This window comes from Solanum stenotomum, chromosome 12 (genome assembly GCF_019186545.1).
Source record: "Solanum stenotomum isolate F172 chromosome 12, ASM1918654v1, whole genome shotgun sequence".
Taxonomy (NCBI): Eukaryota; Viridiplantae; Streptophyta; class Magnoliopsida; order Solanales; family Solanaceae; genus Solanum; species Solanum stenotomum.
Genome location: NC_064293.1, coordinates 28,865,975 through 28,886,542, shown reverse-complemented (window position 1 = coordinate 28,886,542; position 20,568 = coordinate 28,865,975). Strand labels below are relative to the sequence as shown.

Sequence of the window (20,568 nt, the reverse complement as noted above, 5' to 3'; positions counted from 1 at the left end):
AGCTACTACTAGGAAGGCGGCCATGATAGATGACCTACACGTAAAAAATAAATAATCTGTATCGATATTTATACCAAATCAATACATCTGTAAGACATATAGTATCTTCTATATACATTCGTTTTTTAATTGTTAAGATTAATATCATTGATTTGACAAATAACAGTCGTTAGGGATTTGTTAAGTGAGTTTGAAATACTGAATCAAATACGATCAATTACTATTACTATATGCTTTGTGGTCCCTTTATAGAACAATAATTTATGGCATTATTTAGAGAGTATTGATACTTACCCACCTCAACTACACTACTTAGTCCCTTGAAACATAATTTCTTTTGTACTATGAGACGTCATTTAATTTTCAGGTATAAGCACTTTTGACTAAAGTACAAGTGAGAAGAAAAAATAATTCTCTTACCCAAAAATACAACTTTTTTTTTAAAGCTTGAAAGAAAAATTCCGATGACATATATTGTTAATTTTGTTTATCCTTAAAACAATATAGTTCAATTTATAATGATTAAAAAAATGATAAATTATCCCATATTTTTTTAAACTAGATAAATAAAAATGAAGATTTTATTTTTAATATGGAAGGAGGGAGTACTATTGCAAAAGCAAGTTCAGATTAAATAATTCAAAATTGGTCATTGATAAGCATAAGCTAGACATTACTAATAATTAGTGCTTAAAAAGCAAGTAAGGAATCGAGTTTTCTCTTTGTTTTTCTTCCTTTTTTGGGTTAAATATAAATATTATAATACTACATTTATGTTTTTACAGCTAGTAGAAAAATAGAAATTCAAGTAATTTAATGTCATTAATGGATTTTCGGTTGCAGTCATATATGCTCATAAATTAGTATGTGATGAATCTCGTGAACCTTTCATTTTCAAAATATTTCCCTCCTTCACTTCAAATCAAATCAAATCAGTTTTTCGAAAACCGAAAGAATAAGAAGCTGAGGAGTTGTCTCCGATCCCCAAAATACATATAGTTTTTTACTATATATATAAGAGAGTGATTTCAGTGTGTTTGGTTATAAAACAGTAAATCGTAATGGGAAGTCGCGATGATTATTGCAGTATCTCCATTATCACAGCTAGGGCTTGTACTGAAATTAGGAAAAGAAGATCGGAAACCTGTACCCGGAGTTTTACTACTTGTATATCGCCGAGATGGATTTTTTCCCGGTGGTTCGAAACAGGGGAGAGAAATAAGGACGCAGAGAAAGTGAATCAGCTTCAATGTGGAAGCACCAGAAATAAGGGGAAGAAGAAAAAGGATAAGGATTCTCTTACGGAATTCGATACGAAATCATCTACCGTATTGGAAAATCCAGGTAAAAGTTCTCGCCTTCATGCTCTGTTTTGAACTCTGATTAATATGAATTCGAACTGCATTACGTTTTTATTAAAAAGGCAAAACATCAGGAATTTTCATTCGAACTCGAGAATTCTGATAACGATTTTTCTTTTAATAGTGAGAATATATCATCTCTAAATTGCTAAAATGTTTGATCATTATCAACTCTGCATATTGTCACAGCGTAAATACATGAACATATTCCAGATGTTGTTTGTTTTTATAAATTATGCTTATTTGAAATAAGTTTAAAAAAAGTTTAAAAGTCAGGATGAGAGCCACCAAACGGTAAAGAGAAATAAATAAGTGGAGTATACATTTCGAAAAATTAGGTGCATGAAAAAAAATTCATATTAATGTCATTTAAGGCTAGCATTTACATTTTTTTGTTTTGATAAGAACCAAGTGCCCATTTGTTTTAATCGCATGTTTGGCCAATCTATTAAAATCTGAAAAGTGTATTACTCCTCATTTTTTTAGATTTTTTTTTTATAGTTCAAAATAATTTAATAATTCAAAGTTTAAAATATTTTTTCGAATTTTTATTTTTATTTTTGCCCTTTATTTACATTTTCTAGGCGATAAGTTCAGGTGAGTTAATGGCTCATATTTATAAATTTATTTTGAATTATTTCTACTTTTAATAATAGTTTGAGAATTACTAAAAATGTAAAATTGAAAAGTGATATTCCATTTATGTCCTATTTTTTTTCTTAATAAGTGTGCATTGCCTCACAAATTCACTTAATATGAAATAAAAAGAATAGTTTTTTTACCCCTTTTTAAAAGATATTTAAAATTTTCTTATTAATTTATTTATAGCTATTTCCTTTATTTCACAAAAGTGAATCGTTGAGGTATTATTAAGAAAAAAAGTAAAAACATAAATTTAATATTATTTTCCACTTTTGCTTTTTTATTTTTTTCTCAAATTATTCTTGAAATTAGAAATAATTTAAAGTAAAATCATAAATATAAACAATTAACTCTCTTTTTCACTTAAAAAATGTAAATGAGAGGCAATTTTTTTCCCTATCTCTTTAACTTTGAACAATTTACTATTTTAAATCATATAAAAAGGAACAATTTAATATGAAGGAATATTTTTCAATACATGAGAATTGAGATCCTTTCCCCATACATGGGAAGTGAAATTTTTTCTTGTGTATTTAATTGTTGACTTTCGCTTCATAAATGTAGCCATACAAACAACTATGAATAACGTATAAATATTTCTGAGTAATTTAATTAAGAGACCTCCTAATTTGTTACAAAAAATTGGCCTAAATTTGGTCATAATTAAGAAAAAGACTGTCATAATCTTTGCTCGTATGATTGTTATTATTATCAATAGTTTTTTCTCAATAATTTCCTTCCAAAACATATTAGTAATGAATACATCAACTTATTCTTATTTTCGAAACATATTAAATAATTCAAAATGAAGATGAAAGGTTTTTACCTACTATGTTTTTAATATATAACCTATTATATGATATATTTATTGTCATACACATAAAATATAGTATGTAGAAACTTTTCATTTTAGTTGTTCAACGTGTTTTTGGAAATAGGCATAAGTTAATGTATTTATAACTAGTACTCCTCCGTTCTTTTTTATATTTTATCCTTATTATAAATAGTTGGTGCATGATATTTGTCATTTTATAAAATCATTGTATAAATTACAATATTCTTTCTATTATATTTTTGATAGTTAATTAGTCTTAAACATAAATATTTGACCAACATAGGAAAACTAATAAGAAATTAATGTTCATTGTACTTCCTCCTTTTCTTTTTACAATAAGTAATTACAATTAAAATTAATTACTTATTAGTTTTCCTAGGTTGGTCAAATATTTATTTTCAAAACTAATTAACTATCAAGGGTATAATAGGAAGAATATTGTAATTTATGAAATGTCAAGTATTATGGATCAACTTTTTATAATAAGGATGACATATAAAAAAGAATGGAGGGAGTAATTACTTCATAATTGATTAATTACTCTCACCATTGCACTACTCTATAAAATCTTATTCTGAAATGAAATTTCAACAAATAAATTAATAATAAAAGATAGAGAAAAAATAAAAAATAATCTTGAAAGCTGAAGCTTCAACAAAAAATCATAAAATACTCTTTTGAAAAATGTTTTTGAGAAAATAAATTTAGAATCACTTTTTAAAAGATTAGTCAAACGCAAATTGTTCATGTACTTTATTTTAAAGGTATATATGTGCCCACGTGGACACGTTACTATTTATAATTATGCAATATTTATAATGTCCACGTGGACACATATATACCTTTAAATACACTATTAAATAGTGCAGGGGTAAAAGGTCCTTTACAAAGTTCGATATTGTTACAGCAATTTCGGTCAAAGTTTGGATATATTTCCAACTTTTTTCCCTACATTTTATGATTTCATCTTCCCAATACATTAATGTACATATTCATGCAGGAGGAGAAAAGAAAGCAGATTCTATGAACTTAGGCATTGGATTTGGTCTAATTTATCTGTTCAACTCTACCAAAAATGAGCTCAACAAGATCGTTGAGATTCGTCGAGAAATGGAAATCCTGCTTCATAATTCCAAGATGGAATTACAAAACCAAAGAAGAATCAGAAGTAATCCATCTGGTGCATCAAATTTAAGAACCAAAATCTCATACTACGATTCGGATTGTGTTGAACACTTTACATACTCAACTGATATAGAAGAAGAATCAGAAATCACTTGCAGCCATGATGATCACCCTTTAAACTGCAAATTGATGAAAGGAAATGAAAGGAATTCGGAAATGAACCAACTTGAAGCAGAGCTTGAAGTCGAATTAGAACGTTTGCAGTTCCATTTAGATTCAGATATTATGTTCAAATATCCAACACAACAAGATGCAGAGGTATGTTATGTTAGCAACTTCAATTCCTAAATCCTACTCTGAGTATAACATGACTATAATCAATTGCTTTTAGTTTAGCATGAGCAGCGCGAAAAAAAGGTATAATTTTGTATACTTGATTTATCGCAGATTATGGATGAATATAGCTCAGGTGAAGGAAGCCACAGTACAAGCTTTGCAGAAGTCTACAACCCTAACTGTGGAGTTCCTGCAGAAGAATTGAAGAGGAGGCTGCATGAGCTTCTACAGACAAGGCAAGAAGAAAGGATCAAAGAACTGGAGTCAGCTTTAGAATCCACCATGCAAAAACTTGCTGAAAAAGAAAAAGAGGTATGTTGGTGGAGAGACACTGCTAAGGTCATTTCTCAACATGCTCCGAGTCGTCGATCACTTACTAAGTTGGGTTAAAAACCACACTCCACCAACCTTGAAGGAAACTGTCCAAAGCTTTTTTGGATAGAAAGAACTTAGGAAACAAGGAGGGAAAGTTGATTGCCTAGAAAAAGTGAACCTTTTTCCATGTATACAGTTTCATGTAAAAGAAGGTGAAGGAAATAAACCACAACTTATATATCAAAAATACTTAAAGTTTAGCTTGCAGTAACAAGAGGAATGGATGCCTTTATTCTGCTAACTGATAGTATATGGAGGCATCATGAACAATAACATCACTGGATTAAAAACTTTCATAAGAAGAAATTCAAAGCCCTTCGACATGTTTGGTGTGAGCATTAAAAAATATTAAGTAATTATCGCCATATATGTGGCACAGAGACTACAAAAGTAACACATGCATACAGTTGACTCTTATTATTGGAACATGAGATAGTATGCATATTGTTAATGCAACAACAAATGTGGAATGACCTGTAAACTTTGTATTATTATTTTGTTCTCTCATTGAATTCTTCCAGAAGTTTCTCAATCGTTTTCCTTGATACAATTTTTTCAATCTCGAACACCCTCATCTCAGCAGCTAGACCTGCAGAAAAAAAAGGAAAAATATGGTTTCAAGACAGAAATATAATCTTGAGATGGATCAAGTTCTATATGAAGAAATATAGCTCACTGACCTGATTGGCGCAAAGCTTTGAGTGGAAGTACATTTGCATAGGAGTAGATAAAATGGAGCAGGCTTTTCATAAGCTCAGCAGATTCAGCTGAGACTAGAATCTCTCTCTAAAATTGAAACACAGGAAAATGGTTAGATTGCTTGAACATCAGCAAAATGGTATCAAATATCTAGTTCATAGAAGTACACACAATACAGAGCCATTAGTGCCCTATGATCCTTCATCCTAACGCCTATCCTTAATATGTAGACTCACCGAAAATTCCACACTTGGCTTCCCATTTTGGTTTGCAGAAGCATGAAAAAAGAAAACAATTATAGCCATGATCTTGTTTACCAAAAGTTGAAACTGTTATACCATCATCAGCATAGATGTTAGCAAGCTCCATTTGGATCATATTAAGTTCTCTATTTCTGTCCGCATAAACAAATTGGAAAATTCTTTAACGAATTAGGTAAAAAGAGAACTTCACCCAAGAAGTTGAGAAATATAAGTAAACTCGCAATGAGAATTTAGAAATAATTGTTTTAGAACACAAATTTAATACTAATCCACCATGAACTAACAGTATAATGCAAAACTAGAATGATCTGCCTGACACAAAATGGATCAAAATAGAGAAATCATTCAAAGAGGAGGTCACTAAACCTTGAAACTCTTCTCTGCATCATAATACCCTGAAACGATCAAGAGGATGTGAAGTTTCTCTAGTTCTGCATATCCAAAAGAAAATCATTGTCAACCCAAGGATGTGAAGTTTCTCTACCATCCCAGCACTCGGCCCCCTCATCCTGGCACACAAGAGTAAATGATCTCTTGCAGCATGATATGATGAAAATTATCGCGTGATTAGTTACTGACTGAAATATTAATGCTTCCAAACTGGAAAAGGGGCAGAGCAGAATCAATTACTTACGCTGGAAACTTCTTATGTTTTCAGCTGAAGTAGAGTGATGTGTTAAGAGCTCTCCTATAGATATTCCGACTGAACTCATTCCAATATTTGAATTCCCCATTCTTGATCCTGTACCACCAGGTTTCCCTGCTCCCAACTCTGAAGGTCAGTCCACATAAATACTACACTAAAAACGTCGCTGAAGTCATATCATGTACATGATATCAAAATGTAAACTCTTGAGGAAGTTTCTCAAATTTCCAAGTTATCTGTAAATTCTAACCATAACATGATTGCATCAATTTACTCCACACAAGTCCGTAGACCATTTTCTAGTTCCTTCCCACAGGAGTTGCTGCTAGCCAAATATTTGTCAAGAAAAAGGAAAAGCAGAATTTGTAGCCAGAAGCCATTAGGCAGAAAGAAGTATCAAGGAGAAGCTAATTACTTTATCTAGAAGCCACTCATACAGAAATGAATTATCTAGTTTAAAGTGGCACACATGGACAAGGCATCTATACAAAAACATACCCAGTGTAATCCCACAAGGCATCTATGAAAGCTTTAATAAATCATGACTTTGAAACGGAAAGGTCTGTAACTAGGACAAAGAGAAGCAAATGACAATACCTGAATTTGACCTTTTATAAAAATCAGAAGAGAAACAGATAACAGTACCTGATTTTGACCATCTTTTAATATCTTTCCGTAAAACTTCTCCTGTTCTGGGGTCGGGTGCATCCGATTTTGACAAATTTATATCATCTTTTCGTAAAACTTCTTCCATTCTGGGCTCAGCTGTATCCGACTTTGACAACTTTTTGATATCTTTTTGTAAAACTTCTTCTGCTCTGTGATCAGCTTCAACCGATTTTGACGATTTCTTAGTATCTTTTTGTAAAACTTCTCCTACACTGGGGTCAGCTGCATCGGATTTTGATAACTTCTTACTATCTTTTAGTAAAACTTCTCGTACTCCGGGGTCAGCTGCATTGGGTTTTGATGATTTCTTAGCATCTCTTTGTAAAACTTCTCCTACTCCGGGGTCAGCTACATTGGATTTTGACAATTTCTTAATATCTTTTTCTAAGACTTCTCCAACTCTGGGGTCAGCTGCATCTGATTTTGACAATCTTTTAATATCTTTTCGAGAAACTTCTCCTGGTCTGGCATCAGCTGCATCATGCATTTTGTATCTCACTGAAAATGACAAAGTTTTAATTGTGATATGAGTTTGATCACATGGAATTAGAAATCTAGAATACTGACTAAATATAACGACTATCAAAGCCGCATAACCTACAAATTTCATAAAGACCATTGCATCCAAATCGACCTGCCCCATTTATCAATAAGGTGGTCATGTACTTATCCTTTGTTGTAGTCTGTGAGTTTGTCAAATTTCCAGTATCCATGAGTATACCGGCCAGCTGCACATATAATCAGTCATAAAGAGATTATACCACATAAAGACATTTGAACTTGCATACACAATGGAAAATCAAGATATTGGAGTTAGTACCAGAAGACGACTGAACCATTGACCCACTAATATCTCTGGTGAAGTTAGTGTAAACTTGTCAGCAATAAGTGTACAGCATGATGCCTCCTACAATAAATAAGTACATATAAAAGGCGTCAAGCGAGCTTATAAGATCGATCATTTGGTTCCCTGCAGAAAATTTGATATGCGTAAACACATGAACCTTAGACTAACTCAACCACAAAAGCTAGCTATAGTTTCCCTAAGGCCTAACTTTCTCCAACGTCTGCTTACTCCTGCTATAATTTTTCTCTACTTGTTCTTAAATTTATGCTGCTTAGCAATAATAATCTCTGTTAAGTAGTTTAAGAGGAAGATGACATTTATTGGTATCTTGACTTTCTTCCATATTTCTAACAGAATGAGTAAGATACCTTCCCAATAGTGACAGCAGCAACTGAAGAATAAGGTGTATCTTCCTGCGTAATTCGTAAACAGAAAGATTAGAGCATAGCCTCTCTATTGAACAGATTTTACTACTTGACAAGACCAAAGCATAATGGAGATGCAGAAACAAGAAAAGCAAAAGAAAAGAAGAACCTCTCTGCAATTGAAGATTTCAACCACTGCATCCTTTAATGCCTGCTCCAGTAAGCAGTAAGTAATCATCATTTAACTGATTAATAGCAAATCAGCACCCTTAAAACAAAACACTTACCTCCTGATTAGCTGGAAGCTTGCTACAATTGACTAAAATAAGTTTAAGACTCCCATATAATTCATAGTAGGACAGGTCAATCTGTTCAAATAATATCAAGTTATCAATTGAATATATACAAATTAGTTACGCATATTTAGAGTATAGAGATATTTTCTTTTTACACTGAAGACAATCGTGCTTTCCAAGGAAAGCAGGATTGTTGTTTTGATTCCATTCCTGGTTTTCATTTACTATGTGGACGTAATTCTAGAGAATCTAGACTTAAATTTCATTTCCTTTCGTAACTTTGTATATAGAATGGAGCATACCTCATCAACGAATATTAAGGAAGATTCATCAACAAAGCAAGAATCAAGAAGCCATCTGAGCTCAGCATGAGAATGAACATCCGACCTTTTCATGTTGATGACAGGCACAGTGCATAACTCGTCATCATTTAATGTTTCATTCAAGTAAAAAGCATACATTATGGTTGAAGCAACAGATCCAACATCTGCATCCAGATGCAAACAAACTTACAATTAAGCTCAACCAGTGTAAGACTCAAATTGTTAGATGGTCACAGACACACTTCTCTAAATTAGGATTTGTTTCTTCTCTACTGCAGTTGATGAATTCAACGAAACAAGCACTTCTCAAATAATACCACAGGACTATATAAGCTTAACAATTCTCTTTTTTGTCGTTGAATTTGCTTCGAATCTATTTACTTCTAGTCCCTACAAAGTGGTACTTAATGAAAGAGATAAATTTAAGCAATTTGCAAAATCTCTACATGTGGAAAACAGCTGGTGCAACTTTCTCAAAACATTAAAGATAACCAATCAGAAATACTTATGCAATTACTAAGCAATATCTGTACTAATAAAGAAGCAAATTTGTAAAATCAAATGTGATATTACTAGGATCTAGTTCTTTAACTGTAGGCTTAGACCATTTGTTACTTTTGTGCCCAGAAGCCTCTTACTCTGTTGGATTATGCACTCATTTTACATAGTTTATGTTTTCAGTTGGAGACGTCCTGGATCTAGAATAGCATTCTTTGCTTAGTATTTGGATAAATTTGTTTTCTACCTTGTTTAAATAGAATCAAACATCAAGAAACTGGTCGTAATAGAATTCATGCATCACAGAAATATTTATGAACACTCCTTTCGAGATGATCTTCTAAGACCTAAGGTGGACCATTTTGGACATGAAATTAAGACCAATTTAAATATGGTATGCTTTAAGAATACGTTGGATGCCACTAAGCTACAAAGTTGAGAATGATTTATTTTTCTATACACTATTTTGAGACATTGTAACATGCTAAAATTAAGTGAAATAATAGAAGCTGGTTTAATATGGAGGTCACTTTTTTTTTGACAGTGAATGGTTCTTAGATGTTACCACAGCAGTCTGGCCCAATCACCGCATGCAAGAATTTTGATGGTACTCCTGCACTAACATAATCTCTTCTTGCCTTTAGAAAAATATTCAGCCTGTGAATTCCTTGACATGATCCAAGAACTTCCATCTGCACTGAATTTCCACAGTAGAACGATGCTGCAGATGGAGGAAGTGGAATATCGGAGACAGTTCTACTTTTCTTGGTCACGGTGTAAGATCTTTCATAGGCAGGCAAAGTCAAGCCACCAGGAGAGTGATACTCTCCATTTGCTTCAGATGATTTTGGACTAGACTGCACTGAAGACTCATCTACATCAGGCAGATCAACTTTCAAACCAGACCGAGGACTTCCCACAGGAGGGGAATTCAATTTGGATGCTGCTAACCACCTTACAGACAATGACCGACCAAGAGGTTCATGTATTCCTTTTGAAGCTGAATTCGGAGAATGTCTATTGTTATAAACATCATTTTCAGATAATTTCACACTAATCTTTTTCTGTCCTCGGTTACCAACATCAGAGGCTGACCTCGTTATATCATTCCGAGTGACTTTTCTAAGGATGTCTAAACCACTTCCTTTGTTGATGGCTTCTGTTTCACCTCTTCGCATTCCATCGAAATAAGGGTCATCTCTGGCACGTACATATTTTTCCTGAAAGTATAGCAGAAATAAGTAATTTAAGTGCTAATGCAGCTATAAGCATGTTTTGCCTTAGGTCCAACAAGACCACAGACACGCGCTTGATCAGGTATTTAGATTGAAGTTACACTGCAGAATCACACATTACAGATCTTGTCTACATCACTGTTTGGATTACTGAATATGATATGAAAAAAAAAAATCAACAGAGCGCTAAACTTGTTTTCATTTATATTAGAAGCAATGTCAGGAATTCTGATTATGCTGGACAAGTGATACAGTTTATGGGAACAGAATCTAAAGCATGAGCTCCAACCAGTGTCCGAGCCAAAATTATCTAGGAGGTTCAAAATATGAAGAAGTAAACACACGAAGAAGCAAGGGAATTCAACATCTACTCTATATGGATACATAAAAATTCATTCTAACCATGCATAGATAATGTATTTTTCTACCGAATAAGCCCCTTTGCACCCATGTGGTTCCGCCCCTGGTGCCAGCATCCTGGGATTCTTATGGATCACAGGTCATAATTATTACTCCTTATGTTTCAATTTATTTGTCTTACTTTCCTTTTTTAGCAAATCTTTAATTCTAACTTTCCACTTGTCATGTTTAAGATCACAAGATTGAAACACATTTTGGTACCTTGTAGGTATCTTTAGTTTAAGACCAAAAGATTCAAAAGTCTTTTGTACTTTCTTAAAACTCAACTCCATGCCAAGTCCAAACTAGACATACAAATTGAAAGTGAAGAAGTAATTTCTAGCCTAGCAAATGATTGAACCAAGAATTTCAGGCATCTGTTACGAAATCAAACGGAACATGTAAAAGGAGATTCTACAAGTACATGAAAAAGGGTCTAATAAAAATTGAACTTTGAGCTAGAAAAAAGTTTAAAAAAAAAATTCTCACTTTCTGAAATTCCGCCATTGGTGAACAAAGAATGTTTTGAGAAAGAAGAGAAATAGTCTGTCAAAAGAGAAAATAGATAGAACCAATGGTAACCCAAATTTTCGAAAAAATAAAAATGGGACGGTTAAGAGTAGGAAAAAACAGAAAATAAAGCCAAAATAGCATCTTTGTGGAGTCCGCCATTGCAGCTGCTATATGATACAAGACAGTTGAGCCAAAACAAACAAATTTTGGCCATGTTGTTTATTATAATCTCTTAACACATTCTTGAATGTTTTCAAAAATATTCTTTCTACATTTTACACATCACCCTACTCAGACCCCATTACACTACACTGAATAAGTTGTTGTAGACTGTAGTCTTAATGTTTTTCGAAAATAATCATTTTATCTTCAAATGCCATTAAGGTCCAAATATAATGTTGGAACTATTAAAACACATTGTTATCTATTTACATAAAAGTTCAAACTGTTTTTTCACCAAGCCAAGTAGTATATTGATAGAAAACTTGCATAAAAGTTCTAGCTTTTTCACCAAGCTTTATATACTGAAAACTTGAGATCATTCTGCTTCCATCAAACCCAAAGCAAAAAATTGAATACAATAGGAATATCATTGATGTCAACCATATTTCCACAAAGACCTATTTTTCACTTATACATATGTGTCAATACTTGGATTGATGGTTACTGAGATGGTAATCCCTCTATCAAAATTGTACTTCATCACAAAAATCATTATCTTCTATTTCTTATTTAATGAAAGTGCTAGGCCCCGTAGCTCCTCGAAAGCTTGCATCGTTTCTGCATCAAATCCTCCCGCAAACTGTACCAAATAAATACAAAAGCTAAACTAAGATGACATTCACAACAATTTGATGCAGGTGAATTACCAATCTGTTGTTCTTCATCAGTAGTAAAATCCTGTTCTTCTTTGCAGGGGAATTCATTAATATCTCGTATTTATCGATTGCTATATGTAGAGTGTGTGTACAGTTTTGACAAAATGTGCCTTTATCCATAAAAAAAAAGATGTACATTACATGTTCATTTCAATATTTCTTTTTGTTGCACAATTAGAAAACTTGTTTAAGGTTTATAAAAAGATGAGAAAGGAGAAAGTGAAAGATGCAGACTGCAGCAGAGGAAGTGCACAACACAGTATTTACTAATATCACACAAACCTGATGAATCCGGAAAGCAAATCTCACTCCTTGGAGTAGCATGTAGTCCATGGAAGTGTCTTTATCTAATGGTCCTTTGGACTGAAGCTCCGCAGCTACCCTCTTCATGTACACCTTAGCCAACTTCACAGAGCCAAACTTTATCTGCATAATTTCTTTTGAATTAAGTCCCAGTGCAAAATGACAACTAGATAACAAGAAAAGAAGTACTGTAGTTTTTTGCTGAGTATTCTGCAGAGGACGACATGCACCTATGCAAGAATGAAACTGCAAATAGATAAGCAATTTCAATGTTGAAATGTTGAGATACTGAAAATGGCATGCAAGGATGTAGTTTAAGATAATGTACAATCTTGAAACTCATCATCTGTCTCATATCAATCTCTCATCATATTCCGTAAAGTTTGGATTCCCTTCTGGTGGTGAACCATATAATATGCATAATACAGTTAACTAACTTAATAAATAAAAGTTTTTTAGGACAATTTAACATGTCAGTATACTGCTTAGTTGTGTACTTCCAGTTCCGGCTAGTTATATCTCATTAGATACTCATTGTATCATTCAAGCTCTATTACCATTTGAAGATCTAAATCAACAGATGATTTTCTACTTGGAATAGTCAGAACTGACCTTGCTTAATATCCCATTATCAAGCATCCAGTGAGTGGGGATTTTGAACTCTTTGCTGTGGCGCATCAATGAGTCTCTTGTCCGAAGAAGGTTATAGACACTACGCTCCATCCTGCAATGTGAAGATAAAATTTGGACAATTAGGTGAAAAAAATTAACTTTCTTGGTAGAAGGGCCAAGGTGGTACCAAATTATAACTACTTTATGACAAAGTAAGAGGTCATACTTCTCTGACAAAGAAATAATCTTCTTTAGTGCAATATCACATGGCGATCGAGGATCGTCCTTATAAGTTGAAACTTCATTCTCCAACTTCTTGAGATCTCTATATCCAAATGCTGCCTCCCTTAGTGTGTCTGCTTTTCTCTCTGGCCAGTCAAAGTGCTTTAGGACTGCCCTTTCATCCACCTTCACAACAGTGCAAGCGCAATGATCAAAATTAACAGTAAATTACAGACTGTAGCTTCTATTTAATGTGAAATGAAATATAGCAGATATAGTTCCTCAATATTTGGTAAAATTTCCTGAGAACTACATTTTGTACTCTGAATTCAATTGATAAATAATTACTGAACTTAATGTCATACAACTACTACGAATTAGGACAGATGCATGATTTTTCTTTGAGTTATTCTTCATTTTCATGTGAATAATCCCAAGAATTTCAAAATGAGACAATAACAAGCTTGTCTTTGCTGTGACAGTAGATAAAGGCATTCTTCTCTATGCTGATACTTCTTACCAGAAAGCAAAGTTCATCATCTAGCCATTTCACAAAAGCAACCACGTCTTCGATGTCTGAATAAACTGCATTATTGACCTCTGCTATCAGGGAAATCACAAATTCTGCTTGAGTTTCCACATCTGCCCTTATCTGGAAGTGGGACAATATTATGCAATCAGGAATAAAATTAAGTCCAGAGACTAAAATAAAAAAATCTGAAACTTCCTCATTGCTGGACTAGTAATCAGAAAGGAGGACCAGGAAAATTCAGATACAGTGGCCAGACTGTGTCTGTCAATGTTCTGGATATCTCGAGTCATTGGAGTGCAATTTAGTGGTCATTGATATGGTTAGTGTGCCTTATTGACAATAATAGAATGAGAAGACTAGAGAGAAAGAACTTACAGCCAGCAAATATGATGATCTGTTCTCAATTTCACCGATCATGCTACTACGAACGTCTGAAACACTTGATGCATCACATACTCCTCCATTTAAAGAATCCTTCCTCGAGTCTCTCTTCATCAGTGAATGATAAAACTCTACTACTTGAGGAGCTCTCTGTACCATGCCTGATGTAGTTTTGGCCATAAGTTTTGGAGGTGGTGGTGGAGGAGGAGGAGGAGGTGGTGGTGGAGGACCAGGAACTTGAACAGAATTTTCTCCTTCTTCTTCAATTAAAGCAACAGATGAAGGCCTCGGAGGGGGATTAGGAATCCGCAAGACACGTTTCTCGACCTCCAAAGGATTGGTTAATTTATGTTGGGAAACAATAGGTTCCATCTCCTTTTCCACTTCCTTGGAACACATAAAGACATCTGATTGCCTTCTCTTATTAAAAATCAAGTCCTCAACACAAAATTTTGATCCACTTATCGAGTGCCTGCGAGTAGAACTTTGTGTATCCTCCCAACTATGAGTAATGATATTATCCGGGCTCCCTAGTTGTTGCATATCTTCATCAGTAATAGGCCACTTCTTTAGCTTCTTAACGAGGCTTAACCTCCTTGCACTACTACATTTTGAGTCCTCATCACTATGATCATAAGACAAGCAAAGTGATTCCCTACTTTTCTCACTGCCATGAGGGCTAGAAGTCTTATCACATGTCATGGACGAGCAGCTGCGCAACTCTTCTCGCAAACATGAGTTCACCCACTTCAAGTAGGCAAGCTCCTCAACCTCATTCAACCTACTCATTTGAAGACCCTCAACTTGTTTGCAAAGGTTTTCATTTTCATGTCTCAACAAAGAAGCCTCTGCTTTAATATGCTCAATTGTATCTCCCTGATAAGAATAAAGTGAAACAGAGAAACAAGATATAATCAAGCCAGCCAATTACAATTGTTAGACATTTTCAAAATTTTCCGATACGACCACAACAACTCATACCCAATGTAATCCCACAAGTGATACAGGTTGAACCACATTTTTCAGTATATCACTTACAAACTACTAGAGAAAACTATGCATTTTAGGCATATACAGCCAATTCATCAAGGTTATTCAAATTCAAGATTTCAAAACTGGGTTTCCAAGAAAATGCAAACTGGATACTCTTATCTCATATTAGTTCAATAAGACAAAGTAGTAAAAGTAAATACCTCTGGACCTTTTCCAACAATGGCTAGCTGGGACTCCATGGAAGACAGCCTGCAAGAAATATCTCTTTTCTGTAGCTGGAGCTCCTTATTCAAGCGCCTCAACTCCACAACCTCCATTTCCAAACTAGTCACACTTTTGAATTCTTCCTTATTGGATTTCGTATCTTGTCTCTCTCGGGCAGCAGTCAATGAACCTAATTGATGAGAAAGGACTGCCTTTTCACATTCCATCAATTCAACTTTCTTGGCAAAGCTATTAATCTCACTCTTCTTCAGTTCGAGTTCCCTCTCGAGCTCAACCACCTTTGGACTCCTCTTAAATTCAGATAATTCAGCCTGCAATTTCAATTCCCGTCCCTTTGATTCTTGTAGCAAGCTCCTCAAATGATCAATTTCATTGAATAGATCACGTGAACCGGAAGACTTAGTCCTGTGAATGTTAACTGTTTGAGGATGAACTTGAGAGGAAACGACTGAACAAGACAAGTCTCCCATTAGAGACCTCTTCACCCTTGGCTGTGAAATGCCAGAAGAGTTCTTCTGGTTCGAGTTTTCGTTGCCAGGAACCAACTCTTTCTTGGCATGAATTATGGTCTGCAACTTGGTTTTTCTCTCCCCTGAGAAACCCTTCACAATTTGAGAACCCCAAGAAGATCTCACCTTTGACATATTGTTATTACCTTTTACATTGCTATTACCACCCTTTGGTACCTTATTTTGATCAGCAAACTTTGAAGCTTTCACTCTACTCTCTAATGATTTTTCCTCCCCCATTATGAACAACTACAAAGACTCCTCACCCCTTATACTCAATACCCTGAACAGTTATGAACTCAGAAACTCCAAGCTTCCATGGCTTAAACTCTAAATCCCTGAACTTACCAATGGAGTTTTCTCATAAAATGACTAACCCCAAGTTCAAAGCTCAAAAATGAAGCCTTTTCACCATAACATGAGCTCCAAAAAACAGAGAACTCTGAATAGGTTTCTCAAAGCTCAAAATTGAATCTTTTACACCAAAACATGAGCTCCAGAAAACAGAGAACTCCTAAATTAGTTTATCAAAGCTCAAAATTGAAACTTTTACACCAAAACAAGAGCTCCAGAAAACAGAGAACTCCTAAATAGGTTTATCAAAGCTCAAAATTGAAACTTCTACACCAAAACATAAGCTCCAGAAAACAGAGAGCTCTATATGGGTTTAGCAAATCTCAAAACTGAAACTTTTACACCAAAATTTCAGCATTGATCATCACAGATAGCAAATGGGGCTCTTCAGTTTGAGCTCAAAACTGAAACTTTTCCATTGCATATGGTCTCTCTCTCAGAAAAGAAAGTGGAGCTCAAATTTAATAACGTTTCCACTGTAAAATCAATTACCCTCAAAAGTTCAAGAGTTTCCCTCTTAGTTTAAGCTGAAAAACTCAAATGGATTTCACTGGTAATTCAATTTTGACGATTCTAAAAACCTCCCTTTAAAAAGAAAAATCTTTTCACTACTCAAAAGCCAAGAAAGCTTATGAGTCGTCTTGTCGTTTCTGTGATCGTGCAATCAAGACGCTCCTCTGTTCAGCCTTTAAAGAGACAAATCATTAGTTGAAAATGAGAGAAAGAAAGGCTCATACTTTGAGGATTTCACTATACATTTCGAGAGAGAAAAAAAGGGAAGATTGTCGCAGCTTTAATGGCTGTTTGAATTTTGAAATTTGAATTTGTTCTTCTTTCTATATAAACTGATCTTAGCCGTAAGATTTTAGTTGGTCCCACCAGCTTACGTGTGATGGTCTTAGATGAACGGTTGAGATTGGAAATTAAGAAAAAGGTTCTGCAACGGTCGATAAATTTGCAAAATTAGTCAACTCTCCCACTAAAATTTGCTTTAAAAATCCTTTTCAACTTTCCCAAATTTAGTCATTTATGCCACTCCTTCTTGTTTCGTCGTAGATTTTGATGTTGAAATTTAAAGATTTGAATTTTTAAAATTGTGACTTTTAAATTTTTAAATTGTGTTTGAATATACATTTTATTTAAAAAGAAAAAATTACGACTAAAAGTCCCCGAAAACCCAAAAATTGATTTGAGCTAATTTTTGAGAACTTGAAATATTTGACGATTAGATTATTGAATTTCACAGGCTATTAAATATTTAAAGATAAATTTTCAAATTACTCTCAAATACTAGCTTCATCTTTTCTTTTTTTTTTTACTCTTTCCAATCTAAAATAATTGTTGTTTTATATTTGGGCATATGATTAAGTAGGCTTGCGTCCATAGTCCTGTGTAATAAATAAGATCATCCCACTAAAATTTAAAGGTGAGTTTTTTAAAGTAGTGGTTACATCAGATATGTTATATGGAGTAGGGAGTAGAGTGTTGATCAATCAAGAATTTTCGTATGTAAAAGATGAAATTTGAATCGAAAGTGTTTTATTGGAACACTTTACTAAGAAAGATAAAGTTTAGTAGTAATGAAGGTATACAAGATAAGGTGAGAGTAGTATCAATGATAGACGAGATATAGAAAGTGAGACTGAGATAATTCAAACATGTGGAGAGGATGCATGAATACCCCGTTGTGAAGGTTGTAGGAGGTGTCTATGGATGGTTTCAGGAGAGATAGAGGTGGATCGAAGAAATATTAGGCAAAAATGAGTTGATATGACATGACGTAATTATAGCTTACCAAGAACATGATCTTAGAGACGAGGGTATAAAGGACACTCATTACATTAGAAGGTTGGTAAGTATTGAGTGTTTAGCCTTTCATACTAGTAATTGTGGTATTATTCTTGTCGTTTATTGTTATTCAATTTATGTTACTTTTTTATTGTTTCTTGTACCCAAGTTATTGTCTTATTTTGTTGTAGTTATTGATCCTTTTAAGAATATTTTATTATATATTTTATATTTCTTGTCATAGCCTCTTCACTCCCGTTACTTCTTTTTCTCTTGAACTATTTTTTTTTCACCAATAGTCTATTGAAAACAATCTCTCTCTTCCAACGTAGGAGTAAGGTCTTCTTACACATTTCCCTCTCCTAAACTTCATCATAGGATTACACTAAATATATTATTGTTGACCTCAGTCCCCAATATATATGATCTTTTTAAGAAAATAAATAAATTATTTTCACATCTTCAATTTGTTTGTCTTACTTTCTTTTAAGTCTATTTTAAGAAAATGTCTCTTTCCCTTTTTAGCAACTCTTTAATTATAATTTTTTCACATGAATATTTAACACCACAAAATTAAAAAATATTATGATACATTCTACTTATCTTTAGTTTAAGATCACAAGATTAAAAAAATCTTTATTTTCTTAAATTTCATGTCAAATTAAAATTAAAAAAATGAATTGAAATAGAAAAAGTACTGTAGAAGTCAAATAATAAATTTAAACTTCATAAATCTCAAATTCAAATTTTAATTCAATTTTCTAATAAGTGGGGTGTTGGAAGCAAATAATAGCTTCAAATTTTGATGGCATTACACTACTAGAAGTTTCTGACGATAAACTTTGAAATTTTTTGATAATTAATTACTATTAACTACTATTAAGTATGCGTTTGACCCGTATGATTTGAGATTTTAATTTGAAATCAACATTTATTTATGAAAATAAGATAAAAACTTTAATTTTATGATTGCTTCTCTATAATATAATATATAATATATCAATTGTTGCTTCATTTAATTTACTTCAGTGATAGGCTCTCAAAATATTCAAATCAACATTTAATAATAATCAGGTCAATCCTTTAGGATTAAGGAATATAAGCTAGCATTCATAAAGAAAGTTGCATAAATATTTTAAAATTTATTATACCAATTAAAAACATTTATAAGCGTTTTAAAAGAACCAAGTATATCTATTTATTTTCAACTAGCTTCATTGGTTTATTTTTAATTAATGTTTGAATCTGAATGATTCAAAATTTGTTTACATTATTAAGTACTTATTTGGTCTGACTAGGTTTTAATCATTAAAATTTTGAATAAATTTTTAATATCATTAATATATATTTTGTGTGAATAATTTTTACTAGAACACTTTCCACAATCATTAATCACCTTTATCGTCAATCACCCGTCATTACCATCAACCACCTTTGTCATAACAACCATCACTAACAACTATCTGCCACTTATTACTAAAGGTCGTTACTATCTCTATCGTTATAATATATTCATTGTCATTGTTATCTCTGCCATCTCCATTATTATTTCAACTACTATCACCATTGCGACAAATCCTTAGTACTAACCACCTCCGTCATTACAAGTAGCATCGCGCCATCAACTAACATCAATACATCATTAACTACTAACATCAATCAACTTCTCCACTACAATCATCACCACCACAACCAACCTCCACCATCATAATTACTTGCCAGTAGCTAGCTACTACACTAACCATTCCATGCACTTAGGACTCGTTTAGTGTGAGTTATAATGTATAATAATTTCATGAATAAATGTATGATTATTTTATCCTATATTTGGTTGGAGGTATTAGGTAGTCATTGAATTAGTTATCCGACCAATTTTACTATAGTGATGAGATAAGTGTTGACACCCAATTTTGACCCTCCCCAATTTAATTAATTGTCAAGCTTCTTAAAATTCAAACAATCTGAAGTGATTATTTTGAAAAAAAAAATACTTTAGAAATCATCGTCAAGGCGATTTTCCCTTTTCCCTTTAAAATATATCTCTATCTACTTGAAATATATAGATTTATATAATTTTCATTTTTTGAATAAATATTTAGAAAGTCGTTTTACTAAAATGGTGTTTTAACTGAGTTAGCATTTTTATTTCTTCAAGAATCAATTAAATTACGTAACTAATCTTTTTTTTTATTATTTAAAAAATAATTAAGATTTTATGTCAAGATGATTGTTTTATATTGTCGGAGTTAAGAAGCTTAATAATTAATTGGATACATAATTTATTTTCATACCAAGGGACTAAGGCCATCTCTTTGCCTTTAAACTATTTTAAAAGGGCAAACCA

General features: G+C 33.1%; 4 protein-coding genes across 4 annotated transcripts; 1 reads left to right on the top strand and 3 right to left on the bottom strand.

Annotated features, from left to right (window-relative positions):
* The first annotated feature begins 1,017 nt into the window (after nucleotides 1-1,017).
* Nucleotides 1,018-4,859, top strand: LOC125849243 (protein POLAR LOCALIZATION DURING ASYMMETRIC DIVISION AND REDISTRIBUTION-like). The gene is made up of 3 exons (XM_049529286.1): nucleotides 1,018-1,344; nucleotides 3,839-4,281; nucleotides 4,411-4,859. Exons 1-3 carry the CDS (start codon nucleotides 1,062-1,064, stop codon nucleotides 4,687-4,689), a joined length of 1,005 nt encoding a protein of 334 aa, XP_049385243.1. The 5' UTR covers nucleotides 1,018-1,061; the 3' UTR covers nucleotides 4,690-4,859.
* A 306-nt stretch (nucleotides 4,860-5,165) lies between these two features.
* On the bottom strand, nucleotides 5,166-8,401 carry LOC125849242 (uncharacterized). Its single transcript, XM_049529285.1, has 9 exons — nucleotides 8,333-8,401; nucleotides 8,167-8,211; nucleotides 7,772-7,858; nucleotides 7,553-7,679; nucleotides 6,928-7,449; nucleotides 6,271-6,396; nucleotides 6,003-6,067; nucleotides 5,355-5,460; nucleotides 5,166-5,263 (listed from the first exon to the last, which is right to left on the bottom strand). The coding sequence occupies exons 1-9, from the start codon at nucleotides 8,399-8,401 to the stop codon at nucleotides 5,166-5,168; spliced, it is 1,245 nt and encodes a 414-aa protein (XP_049385242.1).
* A 31-nt stretch (nucleotides 8,402-8,432) lies between these two features.
* Nucleotides 8,433-11,421, bottom strand: LOC125847291 (uncharacterized). The gene is made up of 4 exons (XM_049526942.1): nucleotides 11,404-11,421; nucleotides 9,846-10,500; nucleotides 8,762-8,946; nucleotides 8,433-8,531 (listed from the first exon to the last, which is right to left on the bottom strand). Exons 1-4 carry the CDS (start codon nucleotides 11,419-11,421, stop codon nucleotides 8,433-8,435), a joined length of 957 nt encoding a protein of 318 aa, XP_049382899.1.
* Nucleotides 11,422-11,835: 414 nt separating this feature from the next.
* Nucleotides 11,836-16,465, bottom strand: LOC125849404 (protein CHUP1, chloroplastic-like). Its single transcript, XM_049529479.1, has 7 exons — nucleotides 15,549-16,465; nucleotides 14,350-15,231; nucleotides 13,963-14,094; nucleotides 13,447-13,628; nucleotides 13,221-13,332; nucleotides 12,588-12,731; nucleotides 11,836-12,229 (listed from the first exon to the last, which is right to left on the bottom strand). Exons 1-7 carry the CDS (start codon nucleotides 16,320-16,322, stop codon nucleotides 12,149-12,151), a joined length of 2,307 nt encoding a protein of 768 aa, XP_049385436.1. The 5' UTR covers nucleotides 16,323-16,465; the 3' UTR covers nucleotides 11,836-12,148.
* Nucleotides 16,466-20,568: the final 4,103 nt, after the last annotated feature.

Coding starts and splice junctions, on each gene's coding strand:
- LOC125847291 (XM_049526942.1), bottom strand. Junction 8,947..9,845: donor GATTGGGCCAGACTGCTGTG/GTAACATCTAAG, acceptor ATCTGGATGCAG/ATGTTGGATCTGTTGCTTCA. Junction 8,532..8,761: donor CCTTAATATTCGTTGATGAG/GTATGCTCCATT, acceptor TTATTTGAACAG/ATTGACCTGTCCTACTATGA.
- LOC125849404 (XM_049529479.1), bottom strand. CDS start 16,322: ATGGGGGAGGAAAAATCATTAGAGAGTAGAGTGAAAGCTTCAAAGTTT. Junction 15,232..15,548: donor TTGTTGGAAAAGGTCCAGAG/GTATTTACTTTT, acceptor TATTCTTATCAG/GGAGATACAATTGAGCATAT. Junction 13,333..13,446: donor ATTATTTCTTTGTCAGAGAA/GTATGACCTCTT, acceptor TTCACATTGCAG/GATGGAGCGTAGTGTCTATA.
- LOC125849243 (XM_049529286.1), top strand. CDS start 1,062: ATGGGAAGTCGCGATGATTATTGCAGTATCTCCATTATCACAGCTAGG. Junction 1,345..3,838: donor TACCGTATTGGAAAATCCAG/GTAAAAGTTCTC, acceptor ATATTCATGCAG/GAGGAGAAAAGAAAGCAGAT. Junction 4,282..4,410: donor CAACACAACAAGATGCAGAG/GTATGTTATGTT, acceptor GATTTATCGCAG/ATTATGGATGAATATAGCTC.
- LOC125849242 (XM_049529285.1), bottom strand. CDS start 8,401: ATGATTACTTACTGCTTACTGGAGCAGGCATTAAAGGATGCAGTGGTT. Junction 7,859..8,166: donor CTGCTGTCACTATTGGGAAG/GTATCTTACTCA, acceptor TATTTATTGTAG/GAGGCATCATGCTGTACACT. Junction 5,264..5,354: donor CAAAGCTTTGCGCCAATCAG/GTCAGTGAGCTA, acceptor TTTTTTCTGCAG/GTCTAGCTGCTGAGATGAGG.